The sequence below is a fragment of the Diceros bicornis genome, chromosome 7 (assembly GCF_020826845.1).
Source record: "Diceros bicornis minor isolate mBicDic1 chromosome 7, mDicBic1.mat.cur, whole genome shotgun sequence".
NCBI classification, from domain to species: Eukaryota; Metazoa; Chordata; class Mammalia; order Perissodactyla; family Rhinocerotidae; genus Diceros; species Diceros bicornis.
Window position 1 is genome coordinate 28,080,464 of NC_080746.1, and position 20,952 is coordinate 28,101,415.

General features: G+C 38.7%; 1 protein-coding gene across 4 annotated transcripts in view; it reads left to right on the forward strand.

Moving 5' to 3' along the window:
• The first annotated feature begins 3,808 nt into the window (after positions 1-3,808).
• ALKBH8 (alkB homolog 8, tRNA methyltransferase) overlaps positions 3,809-20,952 on the forward strand; it is a 71,789-nt gene continuing 54,645 nt past the window's right edge. The window contains exons 1-6 of one of the 4 annotated variants that reach the window (XM_058545296.1): positions 3,809-3,866; positions 10,476-10,611; positions 14,793-15,030; positions 17,065-17,196; positions 17,861-17,956; positions 20,555-20,659. In XM_058545296.1, the coding sequence (XP_058401279.1) occupies positions 10,483-10,611; positions 14,793-15,030; positions 17,065-17,196; positions 17,861-17,956; positions 20,555-20,659 (700 nt within the window). In that variant the 5' untranslated portion in view covers positions 3,809-3,866; positions 10,476-10,482. Of the gene's footprint in view, positions 3,867-6,575; positions 6,780-10,475; positions 10,612-14,792; positions 15,031-17,064; positions 17,197-17,860; positions 17,957-20,554; positions 20,660-20,952 lie in introns of those variants that run through there. The other 3 variants (XM_058545298.1, XM_058545299.1, XM_058545297.1) reach the window with 3 other exon arrangements.

The window sequence follows — 20,952 nt, forward strand, 5'->3', positions numbered from 1 at the left end:
ATAAAAAGTCAACCTACCAACGATGATGGAGCAGGAGAGTAGAAAGCACCTGGGTTCTTGATGACATTTTATTTTTTTAATTGAGGTCATGTTGGTTTATAACATTGTATAATTTCAGGTATACATTATTATATATCAGTTTCTGTATAGACTGCCTCGTGCTCACCACCAATAGTCTAGTTTTTTCTTTTGTTTTTTTGTTTGTTTTTGCTAAGATTCACCCTGAGCTAATATCCATGCCAATCTTCTTCTATTCTTTAGTATGTGGGCTGCCAGCACAGCATGGCTGCTAACAGAGTGGTGTAGGTTGGCACCTGGGAACCAAACCCAGGCCACTGAAGCAGAGCATGCTGAACTTTACTAGGCCACAGGGGCTGGCCCTAGTCTAGTCTTTTCTTGATGACATTTTTGAACAGCAGAACTAATGCCAATGATTGCTTTTGTCTGGATGGCTTGTCATTTGAGGAAAAATAACTTTGGTTTAAGCAGTCAGTTTTCTGTCACTGGCAACTAAAACCAATTCTAAATAATATGTTGTTCCTAGCCCTAATTTCTGGAATTCTACTGTGAGACAGACCTCCACTTTTCCATGCTTTAAAATGTAGTGTTGGCTAGTCTGATTAAATTCATTTATACTGTAATTCCTAATAAATGTCTTTAGTGGTGGCACCAATCTTAGCTTCACCTTAAGACTGTGCTCACGATGACAGAGTTCAGGTGGAGGGTCCAGGGGTCAGCAAACTATAGTTCATGAGCCAAATTCTGCTGGCATAAGCCAGGAGAGCTACGAAAGGTTTTTACATTTTTAAAGGATTGTTAAAAAAACAAAACCAAAAAATAAAAAAATGTGACCAGAGACCATTTGCGGCCACAAAGCTGAAAATATTTATTATCTACTTTTCTATGGAAAAATCTCACCAACCCCTGCACTACTCGCACAGAGGACACATCTCTCGTGAAGATGAGGTGAGGGTTTTACTAAGGAAAGAGTCATTAGGTCAGCATTTAATATCTTTGAAAAAATTATTATAGATCACCATGTAAAGCATTTGGCACAAGTGAAGGTGAATCCTGTCTTTATGTTTCTTTTCAGTCCAACATTTATTGAATTCCTCTTATTACAAGACTATGGAAGACACTGGAGTTACATAATGAACAAAACAGGGTCTTAATGTAGCTGAAAATTGCTTCAAGGAGTCATCTTCTCTGGGAGAAATGATCCATGCAATATTCCAGGCAAAAGATAAAGGCCTACATAAAAAGGACTGCATGCAAAATTTTATATGTATCTACCTTTTTCTAAGGATATGGAGGCAAGGATGGACAGCAGGTGGTTGGAGATTTGGGCCTGTAACTCAGGAGCACAAGAGTAGAAAAGGAATGAACCACCATTGAATAGCTACTTTATGTATGGTAGTTAATTATGACATCAATCAAAGGTAAATGCTGTTTTGCAGTTTCTACTTCAGGTCAAACTCTAATGCCCCTATTATTTTTCACTAAACCAAACTGCCTCCTAAAGGGAAATGATAAGAAATTTTCACATATTGAAGTATATGGGGTAGCTATTCTGGTTTAAACCTGAATTTGGCCTGAACTGTATGTGAACGGAAGAAGCCAGATTTATGGCCTGTCAAACATACGTTGTGTATTTACTTTAACCATTAAAGTAATGGATGCATTAAACATTATCCCAAAGTACGGAACGCACTCTTTGAAGATAGGGATGCATACTTCCTTTCTTAGGACACCAGTATCAGTACTCCTTTGATAATAAGTTTCTTTTCCCAGACATCAGGGTCATGTGGATCTGCCAATCTGTAACTAAATATCTCTCTGAAACTTTGAGGTCTATGTATCCTAGATGTGTTTGATGTATGTTCTTTGTTCTAAAAAGGTATAACTGTACTGAAAACCATGCTTCTCTGGAACGCTTTCTTCCTTTGTGGAGACTGCACTCCCAGGCTAGTCCTCAGCTTGGCTCAAGTGAAACTCACCTTATCTGTCCTATCTGTAGATTGGTGATTGGTTATTTGCATCAACAGAAGTCAGGGCTGAAGGAAAAAATTAGGGGATGATTCAAAAAACTCTTTAAAACTCTGGGGAGGCACACAGGGAAAGACTGAGAATAAGAGAAAAGAGTCAAACACAAAACGCAAAGGGTTGCCTGCATTTAATTGTGGAAAGAGGGAGGAAGCTAGTGAAAAACTCTGAAAACCAGTGATCAAAATGTGAAAAAGAGAACTAGGAGAGAGTACTTCCATGGAGGCTAAGAAATTCAAAAGTTTTAAAAGCTTTAGTATCTTTATGCAGGGTGGATACAGAGATGAAATCATTGAATTTGGCCAAGAGGAGATACGGGGATATTTTATGCTCCTGTCCAATTTGGTAGCCACAAGCCACATGCAGCTATTTACATTTAAACTAATTAAAACTAAATAAAATTCAAAATGCAGTTCCTTAGTTGTACTACCCACATTTGAAATACTCAAAAGTCACATGTGGCTGGTGGCTACCACATTGGACAACTCATCAACCATTTCCATCACCACAGAAAGTCCTATTGGAATGTGTTTCTGAAAGCATCCAGTAGTGCAGAAGCAAGACTGCAATGGGGAGATTGAACATGTTTTCCCTATACCCTCTTGAGTAGTTTGCAACGTCTGGTTGATCTGACCTCTCTAGCTTGCACGTGCCTCTTCACTTTTGCTATTCAGTTTTAGCCTCACCCTTTCTTTCCTGGACTATCACAATGGCTGCCTATCTGCCTCCCGACTTCTGTCTTTTCCCCCTTCTAACCCATTCTCGGTACAAATCATTCCTCCACTCAACAACACTCTCTTGTCAGGGCCACTTGTCCTGGCCAGCCCCCCTTAACTTGCACTGATAGTCCACTGTGGTGGGGTGCGGATGGGGGCACCCTATCAGCACTATAGAGAAGTGATTTCCTCCCTACTCCCAAGTTTCCTTCCCTGTTCTCCCACAGCTCATAATCCAGTGCAGGCAGAATGATTATAATACATTCATAACAACATTAAAGCAGGAACAATGGCTCATCATCACCCTCTCCTGTGTCTTTTATTTCTGATCTGTTACCAAATCTTTTCCTTTCCGCCTTCACTGCTGTGCCCCAGTTAACAGTTACTTTTCACTTTACCACTGCAATAGCCTGTGAAATAGTCTTCTAACTTTTAGTCTCTCCTCCCACCTTCTACTAGAAGTTCCGGTCATATCGCTCCGTTTCTTCCAGGGACCCCCTTAGGCTTGCAGAACAGAACGGCCTAAAGTCGTCTATTCCGGCGCAGCTCACCTTTCCTGCCCTACCTCCCTCAACATTCTTCCACACATCTTCCTATCACTCTGTGGTACTCACCATTCCCCTGGCATGTTCATGCACATTCACCTCCCTCGTTCTCGCCCATACGATGTCGTCTTTCAGACCCCAAGCTCCTCTCCCATTCCTCTAAGATTCAGGAGGAAAAACGAACAAACCCCCCCTCGCGGGGGTGGGGGACATTATTGAGGAACCGAGGGACACAAACCTGTTTAACCGTGTCCATTTGGGGACCTAATAATAAGCTGCACTCCCTACCCTTACTATTCTCCCAAATATCACAATCTAATTGTCACCGTAGCGCACAGCGCTTGACGGCCCAAAGCTTCCCGGCAGCGAAAGAGTCGAGACGAGGCTCCGGGGTGGGGGCGAAGGGGATTGTGGGAGCTCCGTTCGTCGCCCTGCAGACTCATGGGAAATGTAGTGCGGCTTTCTCCAACATGGCTGCGCCCAGGTGAGGTGGTGTGCCGGTAGCCGTAGCTGCTTTCTGAGATAGCTTGGAGAGGCTGGTTAAGGAGAGAGTGCCCGCGTGGTGAGAACCCAGCCTGAGTCGAGGCGGGGGGTTGTGGCACTTCTTACTGGCGGGAATGATGGCTGCAAATCGCCGCTCTCTCCTGTCGGCTTCTTCCGGTTTCGTCTATCTGCCTCACTGACGTGTGGCTGAGAACCTAGGGAGGGGAGGGATGGCCGGGGCGGTGGTCTGGTGCAGTCCGAGGGCAGTAGGGTGTCTGGCGTTTGGTGATCCTGTCCGTGCGTGTTTGAGGTGCACGTGTTTGTGTTTGGTGCGGATGCTCACGTGGTGTCTGTGTTAGTGTTCTGTTTCCTTTGGGGTTTTGGACTGGCGGTTGCAACTTGGGGAGTGTTAGTCTGGCGCTTCTGGGGCTTTTCTGACCCGTGTCAATCCAGTGAGGAAAAGGCATTGCTGGTGGTCTTGTAGCTCACACAGCTGAATCTTCCTGTGCTCTTATTTGAGTAAATCCGGAGACCGTTGGGCCTCTGGTAGTGTCAGCTTCTGGTTTTGACTGATTTCATTTAACAAATACTTACTGAGTGCCTGCTGTGTGCCAGGCACTCAAGTCTATGCTTTCAAGTAGGTGACAGCCTTCTGGGTGAGCCCATCACACAAACAGGTGATTATAATACAATGTGAAAACTGCAGAGATAGAGATACACACCAAGTATTAGTGAAAACACTGAAGAGGTCCACCAAACTCAGAATTCTGAAGAAGAGGTTTAGGAGGTAATCTGATAAGGTTAGTAGGTTTAGGTTTACTCAGTAAACGTTTATTGAATGGCTACTAGCTGCTAGATCTGTTCTAGGTGCTGAGTGCTACAGGATGGACAATAAAGACAAAATTTCTGCTTTCATAGAGCTTACTTTCTAGTAAGTTAGACAAGGAAGACTGAATAAAATTAATGAAGGCCTAAAAACAAATAGCGAGTAGGTGTTCTTCAAGGAATGAGAATGGGGTGATATGACAAGTGATGGGGTTAATTTTTTCTAATCATTTAAAATTTTTATTTTCTTTCTTAATGAAACTTGAATACCTACTAAATTAAAAAATTAGGAAAGAGGAAAGCTCCCTCACATTCCTGTACCAATTTACCCATTTCCCCTTTTTGGAGGCAACCCATATCACTAATTTCTTGTGTGTCCTAGAGATTTATATGTATACCCTGTATACCTGTGCTGTACTTGTTAATCAGGCCTCATTTGAGAGGAATTTAAGTTCTTTCTAATCTTTGCTATTAGTTAAGTATAATTTACATACAAGCACAGGAACATTTGTCTATACTGCTTGGTTCATTATAGGCACTCTGTTGTTCAAGGAGGGCATGGACACACGTGCTACTATTACCACTTAGGGCAATATCCAATAAGATATATTGGGGTTAAATTTACTAGTAGAGCATGTGTGATCTCTAAACTCTTGTTATCCTACAGAGAGTGTGCTTAAGCTGAATGTGATTAGACTGGACTCAGCATGGCTAGTATTCTAGTAGTAACTCCACTTCCGTGACATTCCATAACACTCCCATAGCATGGTGAGGGGCATCCAAGCCTTTGTGCAGTGGTGGAAATTCTTTGGCCAGAGAAGTGGCTGTGTTAGAAAGGGGGCATCTCTAGACCTCAGCAGCTAGTCTCAGTCTATTCCTTGTTGAGGTGATCAGACCTGCTGGGCCAGTGCATTGCCAAGTCATTGGAATGGGGAACAAATGAGCCTCTGGAGCTATCTGGATTTGTCTTTCTTCACCTGTAATGATATTGCATGACTGAGGAAAGGAGAAGGGAAAGGGATGAGAGAAATGTGATTATGAGGCTCCATCTGCTGGTGCTGGACACTTAGTGTCAGACTTTTAAAAAAATGTAGTCAATATCTTTTCTTTCTCATTTCTTCCATTTGCAGTCTTTGTCCATGTGACATATTAAGAAAAAATTCTTAGTGCATTCATCCCTTGTTCTCTATTGCCTACTGCAAAGATGCCATTCCAAAGATGATGATCTTGGAATGGAATGGCAATAAGATAGTTCCTTTGAGGGCCTTCAGTTTTTCTTTGTCTTCTTAAACAATTCTGATCTGGCTTTTCTGGAAATGAACAGTAATTTAGTAATTTGTTGTTAGTGCTGTGGAGTTGATTCTCACTGCTAGCGACCCTGTGTACAGCAGAGCAGAACCCTGCCTGGTCTTTTTTGTACCATCCTCTCATCCTCCGGCACTATTCATAGGGTTTTCATGGCCAATTTTTTCAGAAGTGGGTGGCCAGATCTTTCTTCCTAGTCTGCCTCAGTCTGGAAGCTCTGCTGAAACCTGTCCACCGTGGTGACCCTGCTAGTATTTGATATACTGGTGACATAGATTTCAGCATCACAGCAACAGGCAGCTGCCACAGTATGACAACCAACAGATGGTGGTGTGGTTCTCTGACCAGGAAACGAACCTGGGCCTTGGCCGTGGGTGAGAGCACAGAATCTTAACCACTAGACCGCTAGGGCTGACGTAATTTAGTAATAGACATAGTTAATACTTTTAACAAAGTTATGAGATAGTATCGAAGATTAACACAGCCAGACATTAGACTGGTGAAAACATTTTTTTAAGTAACTACTGACAGTAGGGGAAAGAGCTGAGCTCCATTCCAGTTTGTGTGGAAGTGATTTGGGTGTTTTAAAGGGAGCATGGAGAGGGGCATGGAGCAGGGGTTCAGTAGACTCAGAGAAGTGAAAAATTACAAAGGATTGGTCAGTGCAAATGCAGTTAGGCCAGCTGTGTTTGCTAGCTGGCAGTTATCAAACTTAGGATTCTCTCCTGCCACAGAGACTGGGAGACAGATGCCCTGTCCTTCCTGATGATTACATTTCAAAGGAATGGCTCTGTTATGAGAGGTTTGGGGATTCGATCAGAGACGTAAAAGAAACTTTCCACTCCAAACAAATGGACTGAAGGTATATTTTATTTTATAGAGGATAGTAAAGGCGATAGTCCGCAAACAGATCCGAATAGGTCAAATAATAAGAGGGAAAAAACACCAGCTCGACTGGAAAGGGAAAACATCCACATCGGCTGAGATAGCAGCAGATCCGAATAGGTCATATAATAAGAGGGAAAAACATCAGATCGATCGGAAAGGGAAACACCAGATCGACTGAAGGGAAATGACACAAATCAACCGGAAGAGAAACACCAGGTTGACCGAAAAGAGAACACATCAAATCAGTTACTTTATAGTAAATCAATTACTCACATCAAATCAGTTACTCACAATATCCACGCCCCACTGCCGGGAGAGCCCTGTCAATCGACGCGGCTGGGCAAGGATCACACGTCCTGGGCAAGGTGTCCCTTCCACAGGTGGAACTCTCACCGGGTCTCAGTCTCCAGCAGTTTATATAAGCAGTTACAGAGTTTACAGAGCAAGCATCTAGTGTTTCCATGCACAAAACAGTTATCAGTGGCGTACGTGCACTGAGCCCCTTGGCTAACGTCCCAGCCCAGTAGTTGTGTACGTGCATTGTTTTCTTTGGTTATCGTCTTAGCCCGGCACAGATGGCCAGTCCATCCCGTGCTACGACGCTCCAAGAGCCTTGAACTGTTACAACTTGCAACTCCCTCCATGGGAGAAAGGCCAGTTGCCGGGAAAAGGCCAGTTCCCACCACACAGAAAGCAGCTTTGTATTTCTTTGTGTGCTGGTGGCTATAGGTCAATGGAGCGGCCAAACATGGCTGTACTCATGTCAAGACAGGCTCTCAGATCTTTGAGAGAGACACTTCTGAGCTGCAAGAGATACATATTCACAATTGTAAGCCCCTTTTATTTAGCAAATGTTCTAAGAAAGGGAGGCCAGGGGCCTATTGTCAGGTGTTGCTAGAACAAATAGTAAGATTTCCTGGCAGCATTTTGAGTTTTCTCAGGCAGGTTTTTTCTTTTTTTGGCAGGAGAAGATTCTCCCGATGCTAACATCTGTGCCAATCTTCCTCCTTTTTTCTTCCCCCTCAAAGCCTCAGTACATAGTTGTGTATAGCTGTAAGTTCTTCTGGTTCTTCTGTGTGAGCCATCGCCGCAGCATGGCTCCTGACAGATGAGTGGTGTGGTTCCGCACCTGGGAACCAGACCTGGGCCACCGAAGCGGAGTGTGCCGAACTTTAACCACTAGGCCATCAGGGCTGGCTCTTAGGAAGGCATTTTAATGGTTAACTGGGGTCATCCTAGGGACATGCTTTATGCTGCTAGAAGCTGTGCTAGAGTTTGTTCAAGTTTTTTAGTGCAGGGATGGATGGAGTTATATGCCAAGAATAGGCACTATTATCCTTATTTTACAGATGAAGAAACCTAAGCACAGAAATAAGTAATTAACTCACACAGGATCATACAGCTGATAAATAGTAGAGCTGAGATTTGAACCTAGAACCTGGACCCCTAAACACTGTGTTATACTGTCTCATGGCACTGAAGGAGGCTCTGGGGAAACAAAGAAAAATATGATTTAATCTTTTCCTCAAAGAGCTCTTCGTCCAGTGGAAGGGGACAAACATTAGAATAAATAATTATAATTAGTGCAATATTAAAAATATCCATTCAGCTATCCCCTTCCTGTCTAATGATGACTCCTAAGGCTTTTCTCTAACTTTGTTCCCTCTCCTTTTAGCCACTTCATATTGTCATCTGCCAGCCAGACATTGCAACGATGTATCTCACCACTACCTCAAACATATTATATCCTAAATCTGACTTATTACCTCCCTTGCTCAGCAGGTCTTCCTGACCTTTTCCTGACTTTCCAGTTTTGAAATGACGTCACTAGCCTCTCAGTCATTCAGGCTCTGTCCTGTAAGTGATCTGTGCTTCCTCTCTCCCTCATGTCTGAGTAGTATTCGCACTGATTGTACCTGAACTTTTCTGTTGCCCTCCTACTCTCCATATTTCCTCGATTCCTACAGCCTCCACCCTCCGTCAGGCCAGCATTCTACTTGCTAAGCTGGATTACAGCAGGTCCTCTTGCCTCTCACTTCCCTGCTATGCTGTCCAGCCAGTCTGTGTTACCGGCCTTACCTCCGGTGCCGTGCAACCTGTGTGTTAGTTACGCTAGATTACTGTTCTTTCTATAGACTCCATTTTTCTTCTATACATAAAGATTAGTAATTCGAGTTTTGACTATTTATGAGTTGTTTTGGCATTTGATTTTATTTAACTTCCTGTATTTATTTCGTTTGATGACTTTCAAGTGGGTGAAGAGTGGGATCGGTGGATCACCCAACATTCTCTGCTTTAAAAAATTATGCCTACCTCTCACTGTGTTTGCCAGACACATCCATTCCTGTTTTTAGCTTCTACTCTTTATTACCTTACTGGATACCCTCCCTTCCCTATGACCCTGTATTTTTCTTGTCTTTCAGTACTCAGCTCAAGTCCCCTTCTGTTTTGAAGTTCTCCCAAACTTTTCTAGTCAGCATCGATCTTTTTTGTTTGTCTCTAATTCATGTCACACCTAAAGACTCTACCATTAACACTTAATTATATAAAGATGTGTCATGTTCTTTCATTGTTTAGTGTTTGTCTGTTTTCCTCAACTAACTTAGAAACTTTTGTTGAAAGCATAACCTGTGTGTTGTAATTGTATGCCGCAGAGCACTGAGACCATAAATAAGCACGTGTGTGTTCACCCGTTATCATTCATTTATCCCTTCAACAAATTTTTATTGAGCACCTTCTGTATGCTGGCATTCCTGCTCTCTTGGAGTTTACATCCTGATGGGGGATTTAAGCTAACAAATGAATCATCACAAATTGTGTTAAATTCTGTGAACAAAATAAAATAGGCCACTGTAATAAAGCCTGGTGTGGGGTGCTGATTTGGATGGTATGAAGGCCTCTTTGGGAAAGCACTTAGTGACTACTTGCTGATTTATTGAAATATGATTGACATATTTCAATAAAATGAAAACAATTCCATGGGGTTCTTAATATCTGTTATTTTAAAAATTATAGATATAAAAATATATAACGTGTACAGCTTAAAAAATAAACACCTAAACCACTATCTAGCTGAAGAAATACTTTTGATGCTTTTATGTATTCCTTTCATGTTACATCCTGCCCCATCCCCCTGAAATAACTTCTCTCCTGAACTTTGTGTTTATCATTTCCTTGCTTTTCCTTCATATGTATTTCTAAACAATATATGGCTTTCTTTTGGGTTTTGGACTTTATGTGAATGGAATCATACTGTATATTCTTCTGTGAATTTTTTGTTTTTTTTTTTCTTTCCTAACATTGTGTTTGTGAAATTTGTCTGTGGCACATTTTACCTAGGACTTCATAAGTAAAGGGCTGTATCATCTATGGGTAAAACAGCTCACTTAGTAGAGCTCAAGCACTGGAACATTTTGTAGAACCCCCAGAGCTGCTATTAGGTGTTCTTGCTTCTTTGTTGCCTTCTTAAATAGTCCTTTATTGTCCAAGCATCTGTTTGTTGTCACTTCTCTTGGTTGGTGAAATGTAAAGTAAGCATTTTAAAAAATTGTCACATAGAAATATTTATAAACTATAGAATGTATGTAGAATATATGAATAGCATCATTATAACTGTCCCTTCAGGGCTCTTAAGGTTGACATTTTGTACTGGTTTCTTTTTTTTTTGCAGCATTGCCATGGACAGCAACCATCAAAATAATTACAAACTCAATAAAACTGAGAAGAAGTTCTTAAGGAAACAGATTAAAGCCAGGCATACTTTGCTGAGACATGAAGGCATTGAGACAGTATCCTGTGCCACTCAGGTGACCTAAAAACTATTATTGTCATTTGAATGTAAATGTATTACAGTGTTAATGTGTTAGAGTAATATTTGTTAATAATTGCTCAGAGAGGAAGGCTTTAATTGTTCAGTCATGTGTTATGTTTATATTAAGTATACATCTGATAGGACCTGATAACTTTCTATTTTGGGACATAGCCTAGTATAGTTTGAATTTCCATTGATTATGTTGGTTGAACTAGAGGAAGTTGTGGGTATGTATTAATAACAATAACACTGTACAACTGTTTACAGTTTACGAAGCATTCTTACATTCATTATTGTATTTAATTCTCTAAAAATCCTTATGAGATAGGTGAGAAAACTAAGGTTCTGAGAGGTTGTGATATGTCCATTGATGTAAGGTGGCTGAAAAGAGACTCAAAGCTAGATCTTTTGTATCCTAATCCCTCTTCTTTCTTGTATTCCTAACTTCATCTATATGATAAAGTGTTTTGATTATATGCTATAAAACATTTTTTATTTATTAGACCTGATCTACAAAGCCTTTTCATTATCTGATGGCAATAATGAGGAACTATGAGACTTCCTGGGCTTTGAATTAGAAGAATTTAGTTTAACTCTCAGCTTTTCCACTTATTTGGGCATGAGCAGTACTCTATGACCTCAGCTTTCTTCATTTGTAAGGACATAATATTGCTTACCTTTTTATCTCATTAGATTGTTAGATTCTAAAGAGAACATGTATGTTACAGTACTTACTAGTCATTAAAATACCATATAAATATAAAGTGTTCTTATGATATTCTTTCTGGTTCTAAGTGTGTAAGAGGAGGAGGGAAGCTTAGCCATCATCTAGCTGAAGGGCCAAAGACATACAGTTGAGAGGGTGGAGCTAGGATTAAAGTTGAGGTCTCTTGACTCTCAGACCAATACTATTCTCTTATATCATGCTGATGCTGTCTTCTGTGCTGCATCATAGTTTAGGAATGAGTAGTCTGTTGAGGTAGATTTAAATTTAGCAGGTAAAAGGTCCACACTTAGATTTTGTTAAATATTAATGACTTTAGAAAATTTAAACCAAATTCCTATGTAAAGGATAGGATAGATAATAGATTAGAATTAATACGTCTGCACACACTTTCTGCCAAAAGCCACTGAGGCTGTGAGGCTTTTAGAAGATTAAACTGACATACCCTGCTCTCATCTCTTCCCAAGCTTACCTTGCAGAGGTCATGAAGAGAAGTGGTAAGAAAAGAAATGGGTTAAGTTTCTTTGCTGCCTCTGAAGCTTGTTTCTGGTTGAGTCTGTCTTTTCTTTCAGATCTCTAGAAGCTTTGATCTCACCTTCATGGCTTCCAAAGTGTCATCTTATTTGGGCTTGATTATTTTTTTATCCACAATATTTTTAAAGGAAAAGAGTAAAATTGTAGAAGACTCTCCAATTATATATTATCTATCCAGGGGAGAACAAATGCTCTTTTCGCAATGCATTATAAGTATAGATGTCTTTGTGCAAATTTATAGCCATTGTGAGATTTTTCTAGAGTGGTGATCTTCAAATTGTCAAGACTGAAGATAACTTAAAAAAAATTCTGAATTCTCTACTTTGTATTTTTGGGAAAATTGCTTGGCTGAACAATTATAAATAAAACAATTATTGCATTTAATTATATGGTATAACTCACATGTAGTAGGAAGTAAGTTCTTTCCTTCCCTCCCTGACTGCCCTTGTTTTTGTATGATTTGCCTTTAGAATTGCCCACAAATCACTTGGACAGCATCTTTGAGGTCTGTCAGTGTTCCTCACGTCACACCTCACCATCTTCCTCTGTTCCTAGATGGGGCAGTGGACTCTTGACATTTGCAAAACCTTTGCAGTTCCTTAGATTTGGGAATATGGAAATGTTTTTGTAACTATGGGTGCATGTAACCAAATTATTTTGGTACTTTAATTTACAAACTTCACTGAAGGAGGTTCAGAGCATGCCATCTGAGACTAAATTTTACACCATATATATATATTTTTTTGGTGAGGAAGATTGACTCTGAGTTAACATCTGTTGCCAGTCTTTCTCTTTTTTTGCTTGAGGAAAATTGTCCCTGAGCTAACATCCTGTGCTCATCTTCCTCTTATTTTATACGTGGGATGCTGCCACAGCATGGCTTGATGAGTGGTGTGTAGGTCTGCGCCCGCGATCCGAACTTGTGAATCCTGGGCCGCTGCAGTGGACTGCCAGACCTTAACCACTATGCCATCGGGCAGGCCCCTACATCTTATTTTATAGTGTTGTATTAGTGTGTTTGTTTAGTATGTGTATGTGTATACTTAAATTCATATAAAGTATTGGCTATCCCATAATGGAACAGAGCTTTACTTTCCTTACTATCCAATTTTATAATAATTCTATTACATTCTTTTAAAACAAGGTTCTAGATATTCCTGTTTTGTGTATATGAAACTAATATATTATGTTTTAATTTCTAGCTTAGTATAAATCAGAGTTTGACAAACTGCTGTCCTCAGGTCAAATCTGGCTTGTGAGCTAAGAATGAGCTTTACATTTTTAAAACATTGTTAAGGGGCTGGCCCGTGGCTTAGCAGGTAAGTGTGCGTGCTCTGCTACTGGTGGCCCGGGTTCGGATCCCGAGCGCACACCGACGCACGGCTTCTCCAGCCATGCTGAGGCCGCGTCCCACATACAGCAACTAGAAGGATGTGCAGCTATGACATACAACTATCTACTGGGGCTTTGGGGAAAAAAAAAAAAGGCGGAGGATTGGCAATAGATGTTAGCTCAGAGCCTGTCTTCCTCAGCAAAAAGAGGAGGATTAGCATGGATGTTAGCTCACGGCTGATCTTCCTCACAAAAAATAAATAAATAAATAAAATAAAACAATAACATCTTCTTTAAAAAAAAAAAAGTTGTTAAAAAATAAAAAGAAGACTATGTGACAGACTTACATGACCTGCAAAGCCTAAAATATTTACTGTCTGGCCCTTTTCAGAAAAAGTTTGCCAATACCTGGTATAAATGATGAAACTGATGAGAGTAGGCTATCAATGGTTTGCTTTTCTTATGCTACAAAGCTTTTAGGAGTCATAGATCATGAATTAAAGATCTTAACACCATGTAGAATGTTTTATAAGTACAGTCATCCCTTGATAACTGCAGGGGTTGGTTCCAGGACCCCTGCAGACACCGAAATCCTCGTTTGCTCAAGTCTCTTAGTTGGCCCTTTGAATCCTTGGGTCCTGCATCCAAGGATTCAACCAACCAGGGATTGTAAACATAGTACACATCCTGTTGGTTGAATCTGCAGATGCAGAACCCGGGGATATGGAGGACCGACTGTACAAAAACTGTAAGGGCACTAGGCCATAAGCATCAGAATAAAAATAGGAGACCTCCTCTGTACCCCCGCAAATCCCTTGAATAATGTTTAGGGCAGGTCTGCAAATGACGAGAAGTAAGCATGAAACTTACAAAGGAAAAATTTTTAATTGCAAAATGACCGAATTACTCAGACATAGAGGAAAATTTTCCTATTTTATGTTTAGTAGAACCTGTAATTGGTTTTTCTTTGAGCCAATACTTTGCTTTTAGTTTTTAGTAAACCTTATATAACGGTTCTGTCAAAAGTGTGGGTTCTGGGAACTGACAGAAATAGCTTTGAAACCCAACTCCTACTAATCATTACCTTAACCCAATTTTTCTGATCTTCAGTTTCTTCCTCTGTGAAGTGGGGCTAATATTACCCACTTTGTAGGATTGTTGTGGAGATTATGTTAATGAGGATTAAGTAGGAAAAAGCATATGTCTGACAAAAAGCAAGTATTATGTAACTCCTTGTTCCTTCTCCTCCTCTCTCCCTATGCTTTCTCTTTCATTATGTTAAATTTATATATATGAACAGTAAAAAAATTATCTTTTAATTTGTATGTTTGGTCATTAAGAAATAAATATTTTACTGAAAAGTTCTATTTTAAAATTAATATTTACAACATAGGATTACTTTTTAATCTCCAAATATTTAGTAAATTGATTTATATAGTTTGTATGAAATTAGAAAACCAAATAACTACCATAAGGAAACGTTTTTTAATTACACTTTTGTGGAAATCATCTTATTTTGAAATCTTATTTAAAAATAAACAGGTTGCTATTGATTGCTCATGTTATTTTCTTTTTTCTTTTTTAAGATCCTGGTTGTTGCCAATGGTGGTTTGGGTAATGGTGTGAGTAGGAACCAGCTGCTTCCGGTTTTAGAAAAATGCGGACTGGTGGATGCTCTCTTAATGCCGCCTAATAAGCCTTACTCATTTGTAAGATACAAAACTACAGAAGAATCCAAGAAAGCCTATGTTACCCTCAATGGAAAAGAAATAGTGGATGATTTAGGACAAAAGATCATTCTGTACTTGAATTTTGTGGAAAAAGGTATTATCCTACTAGTATCTTTTTAAAAATAGTTCTTGCTTTTGTGTGAGTTTTCTTTTCATGCCTAGGTTGGGAAGTTAAGTTGTTATGAAATAAAATAGGACATCAGTTAAGCAGCCCCTGTTCATTTAACAAACATTCTTTAAACACCTGGTTTGTGCAGGCATGGGACTGATAGTTGGAGGGAGGTGAGTCAGACATAGTCTGCCTTTAAGGAGCTGCTTCAAAAAAATACCAACCTATCAATGTATTTATTATGCATGTTACTTATTTTGGAACCCTGCTATGTAATTGTATCCTTCAAAATTTAATGTTGAAGGTTCAGATCACTAATTTATTTTACAGTGTCTACCCAGAAGCTTTCAATTAATCACTTAAGAATTAATTATGATCCAAGTGATTATGGACAAGCTTCATATTTATGGAGGAACACGTTTAGCCACCAAAGATCCCTAAAGCTTTATAGTGGTGCTGTCTACTAAACTTTCTACGATGGTGGAAATGTTCATACGTTCATATCTGCACTGTCCAACTCGATTGTGTGATTGAGGAATTGATTTTTTTTTGGTGAGGGAGATTGGCCCTGAGCTAACATCTTCGCCAATCTTCCTCTTTTTGCTTGAGGAAGATTGTCTCTGAGCTAACATCTGTGCTGGTCTTCCTCTACTTTGTATGTAGGATACTGCCATAGCATGGCTTGATGAGCAGTGTGTAGGTCTGCACCTGGGATCCGAACCCATGGACCCCGGGCTGCCGAAGCAGAGTGCGTGAACTTAACCACTACGCCACTGGGTCCAGCCCCCTCATACTTGTTTTATATCTACTACCAGATAGCCAGTTAATCACAAATACAAAAGATTTTTTTTAAATTCATTTTTTAAAAAAAACTATATTTAGAAAACTATGAATTACTTATACTATGAATTACGTGTCTTTACGGAATTCTTCCCATAGTTTTCCTTATATAATTTGAATAAATAATATAATGCCTGGCATATAGTAAGCACTCAGCAAATATTAATCAGATGATTCACTATTTATATTTCTAAAATTTTAATAAAATCTAGTAGATATTTATATTATTCTTGTGAATTTTTATATTAAATGAGTCAAAAATGAAAACCGTTCTGCAGAACAGCCTCAGAAATCATGTCTGTAACATGATCAGCTCTCTAATAGTAAATATGAGTTACACTGTTCCTTTTATCTAATCATAAATTCTTTTTTTCTTTGTCTTCTAGAGCTGTACTTATCTAAAACTTTGAAAGACATAGAGACTTAAATTATTTTAATATATGCTAAATAATTCTTCATACAGTGATATTTTTATTTCTTCAGAAAATTTTATGTTATTTTACATTTTTCTATTACTTGACCATAGCTAGTATCGAGAACCTGAGAGCAAATACGAGCATTTAAAATTTTTTTTTCTTTTTTGTGAGGAAGACTGGCCCTGAGCTAACATCTGTTGCCAGTCTTCCTCTTTTTGCTTGAGGAAGATTGTCACTGAGCTAACATCTGTGCCAGTCTTCCTCTATTTTCGTATATGGGACACTGCCACTGCATGGCTTGATGAGCAGTGTGTAGATCTGGGCCCGGGATCCGAACCTGTGAACCCCGGGCCACTGAAGTGGAGCAAGCGAACTTAACCACTACGCCACTGGACCAGCCTAGCATTTAAATTTTTGTATTCAATATTTAGAGATAATCAGACTTGGTTATAGAGGGGCATACTGTAGATATTATGAGAAACCTTGTTTATTAGTGAGATTTAAAAGGTGGGTCATTCATGTTCAAACAGAATACTTAACTAAATACTGTACTATTTGATAAATGCAGTGGATAAAATGTACCATAATTTTTATCTTGGTCTTATTTTTGTACTTTTAATATATCACGTGCCTTTTATCATTCTTATTTATGAAAATGAGGATTGGGAGTTTTATGAACTGAAAAATGGCTATTGGGACAGAATTATTTGTATATAGGAATTTTAAGTTTTTTATGTGAATATTTTAATTTGGTTTCCCACAGCACAATGGAAAGAGTTAGAGCTTCAAGCTTTACCTCCAGGCCTCATGGTAGTAGAAGAAATTATTTCTTCTGAGGAGGAGAAAATGCTTTTGGAGGGTATTAACTGGACAGAAGATACAGACAGTCAAAATTGTAAGTAAAACTTTTAAAATCTGATATTTAAAAGTTTCTGCAAAATGGTCATGGTACTGATCCTTCTTTCCTTCTCCTCCTTTCGTTTATTAAAACTGTAATATTTCCTTAAAATTACTGAAAGTAGCCTGGATCCAATGTTAGGCAAGTCATACCAACAATTCTTAGGAGCATTAATAATAAATAACATTTATAGAGCTATCAATTTTAAACTCCAAACTGATTAATATTTATTAGCCAGCTTTGTAGGGCTAACATTTATAAGCCCTTTTACATATATTATCTTATTTGATCCTCTCCACCTAAGGCAAATTTCCTCTGAGGAATCAGCAGTTCAGTGCCATAAGGTAGTAAGAACTTCCTGGAGATATTTGCAGATTAGTGACTGCCTCTTTCCAGATCATTAGCAGTTTTGTGAGTGGCAGTGTACATGTTTAGCTCTTTCAGATTGATTGGGTAAAGCTCTTTAAGCATTTGTTACAATTTTATACTTAAAAGAACAGCAGATATGAGAAAAAATGGTTAATTTTATTAAAGACGATAATTTATCAGTTAACAAAAGTTACCATTGCTAAACTAGTCGTTACTTATAATGTTGACTTTGAAATATATGAAGGAATGAAATTCTTTCTCCCAAGTAATTTACTTTCTTTTCTTCATACAGTTCAAAAATCCTTAAAACACAGAAGAGTAAAGCATTTTGGTTATGAATTCTACTATGAGAACAACAATGTAGATAAAAATAAGCCATTACCAGGGGGTAAGTAATTGTTAATAAACACTAAATGCTGGTTCAGAAAAAAAGATTTAATATATTCGAAGTACATCATAGTTGAGGGAATGTTTCATTTGTCATTTGTAGGTAAACTTTTGAAACAATTGTTTAAATTTAAAACATTTTTTTGTGTGTGTGTGAGGAAGATTAGCCCTGAGCTAATAGCCGATGCCAATCCTCCTCTTTTTGCTGAGGAAGACTGGCCCTGGGCTAAGATCTGTGCCCATCTTCCTCTACTTTATATGGAAGGCCGCCACAGCATGGCCTGATAAGTGGTGCGTCAGTCCACGCCCGGGATCCGAACCAGCGAACCCCGGGCCACCGAAGTGGAGCACACAAACTTGACTGATATGCCACTGGGCCGGCCCCTAAATTTAAAACATTTTAATTAGCTAAATGGTGCAGTTTTGTGTTAAAGAATTCATATATACAGATAATGCTCAAGTTCCTCTTGAGCGCTGTCCTTACTCCCATACTTCTCAGAAGTAGTACCAGTAGCAGTTTAGTATACATTATTCCACTCCTTTAAAAAACGAGTTGACGTTCAAATATAGATACCTAGAAAAGTATATAGTAGTTGTTAACATGTGGTAGTATATTGTGTGCTATCAGTTGTATAATCATATATAACATGTATCACTCCAACTTGCTTTTTCCCTTCACAATATGTCTTGGAGATCTTGCACATAGTTTTTCATTTTATTGAATGTTCAATATTAGCTTTTTCAGTTAGTTCCCTTTTTTTTTTTTTTGAGGAAGACTAGCCCTGAGCTAACATCCGTTGCCAGTCCTCCTCTTTTTTTGCTGAGGAAGATTGGCCCTCGGCTGGCATCAGTGCCCATCTTCCTCTACTTTATATGGGATGCTGCCACAGCATGGCTTGACAAGTGGTGCGTTGGTCTGCGCCCAGGATCTGAACTTGCGAACCCCGGGCTGCCGCAGCGGAGTGCATGAACTTAACCACTACACCACGGGGCCGGCCCCCAGTTAGTTCCCTTTTGATAGACATTTAGGTTATTTCTAGTTTTTAGCTTTTAAAGTAGTGAATATCTTTATACACGTCTCTTTATGCACTAAGCAAGAGTTTCTCAAGGGAGATTGCTAAATTAGAGTTGTGTCAAATTTACATTCATTTAAAAATGTTAATAGGTACTGACAGATTGCCCCCAAAACAGCTATGCCAACATATTCTCATCAAGTGTGTACCCACCCCTCCTCCCCCCACCAATGTGTGATATTGTAAAACTTTTAACTATATAATTACCTGATTACTAGAGAGGGTGACCATTTGTATTTTCTTTTCTGTGAATTATTTTTCATATCCTTTGCTAGTTTTTTTCTAATGGGTTGTCTAAGTTATTAATAAGAATTTACTATATAATCTGGATATTAATCCTTTGGTAGAATTCCTTGTTGAAGTTAAATTTATCTATATTTTTATGACTTTGGTCTTATTTAAGGGTTTCTTTCCCTCATAAAATAACATTTATGACTCTAATAAAAGTAAGTTAGTTCCACTTTGATAAGTGTTTTTTAAAGAGAACTAATTTAAAATAATTAAATTTGAAATAAATTAAATAATTTAAAATAACAAAAAAGAAAGTGGCCAGGCTAATTTTCAGTATATTTTCAGCAAATTTTATAATTTTATTGCTGTTTTACAAAATAGTAAAATTGTCAGCAAAATTGTTCTTTTGGATGTTTTATTTGATAAAATCAATACAATAACCTTAAAAGATTCTTAAGAAGGTTTTATTTTTATTTTGCTTTGCTTGTGGGTTTATTGTTATATTTAGATCTGACTTCTAAATTAAAAGCTGTGTGATTTTTATCATAACGGCTATTTTTTTCTTCTTGGGTAAAACATGCAAAGTAAATATTTTAATATGTTTTCTTTTATTGATGTCTTAATAGTTTATAACATGAAATTTTGGTTGTAAAGTTTTGTTTGTCAATCACCATATACATGCCTCCCTTCACCCCTTGTGCCTACCCTCCACCCCCATTGACCCTGGTAACCACAATACAGTTTTCTCTGTCCATGTGTTGGTTTATATTCCACATATGAGTGAGATCACACAGTGTTTGTCTTTCTCTTTCTGGCTTATTTCACTTAACATAATACCCTCCAGGTCCACCCATGTTGTTGCAAATGGGACGATTTTGTCTTGTTTTATGGCTGAGTAGTATTCCATTGTACATATATGCCACATCTTTTTGATCCAATCATCAGTAAAGGGACACTTGGTTTGCTTCCACTTCTTCGCTATAGTGAATAATGCTGCAATGAAGATAGGGGTGCATAAGCCTCTTTGGATTGTTGATTTCAGGTTCGTTGGATAGATTCCCAGTAGTGGGATAGCTGGATCACAGGGTATTTCTATTTTTAATTTTTTGAGGAATCTCCATACCGTTTTCCCTAGAGGCTGCACCAGTTTGCATTCCCACCAGCTGTGTATGAGGGTTCCCGTTTCTCCACATCCTGTCCAACATTTGTATTTTTTTGTCTTGGTGATTATAGCCATTCTAATGGGTGTGAGGTGATATCTTAATATGTTTTATCTTTATGATTATTGACTTCAGGTCTTCCTGACTTTTGTGATAGCATTTTGGAGAAATGGTTAAAGGAGGGTTTCATTAAACATAAGCCTGATCAATTGACTGTAAACCAGTATGAACCTGGGCATGGTAAGTATTTCTTCTTTTAAAATTCCAGTCATATATTTCATAACTAAGTAGATTATGTAACTCTCTAAGATCAAAGACGTTTTTTATCTCTAACTCACTCAGAGTAATTTGCTTATGTTTTTTACCTGTGTTGACTTTAATCACTTGCAAATCTACACATCAATCATTTGAGGAACTTGCGTGTCAAAGTGGAAACAGACCGACACAGTTGCTATTTGTGATTTTTTTTTTTTGGTTCCCTCTCACCATTTTATTTAGAGAGGGAGAAGATTGCTTTAAAAACATGAGACATG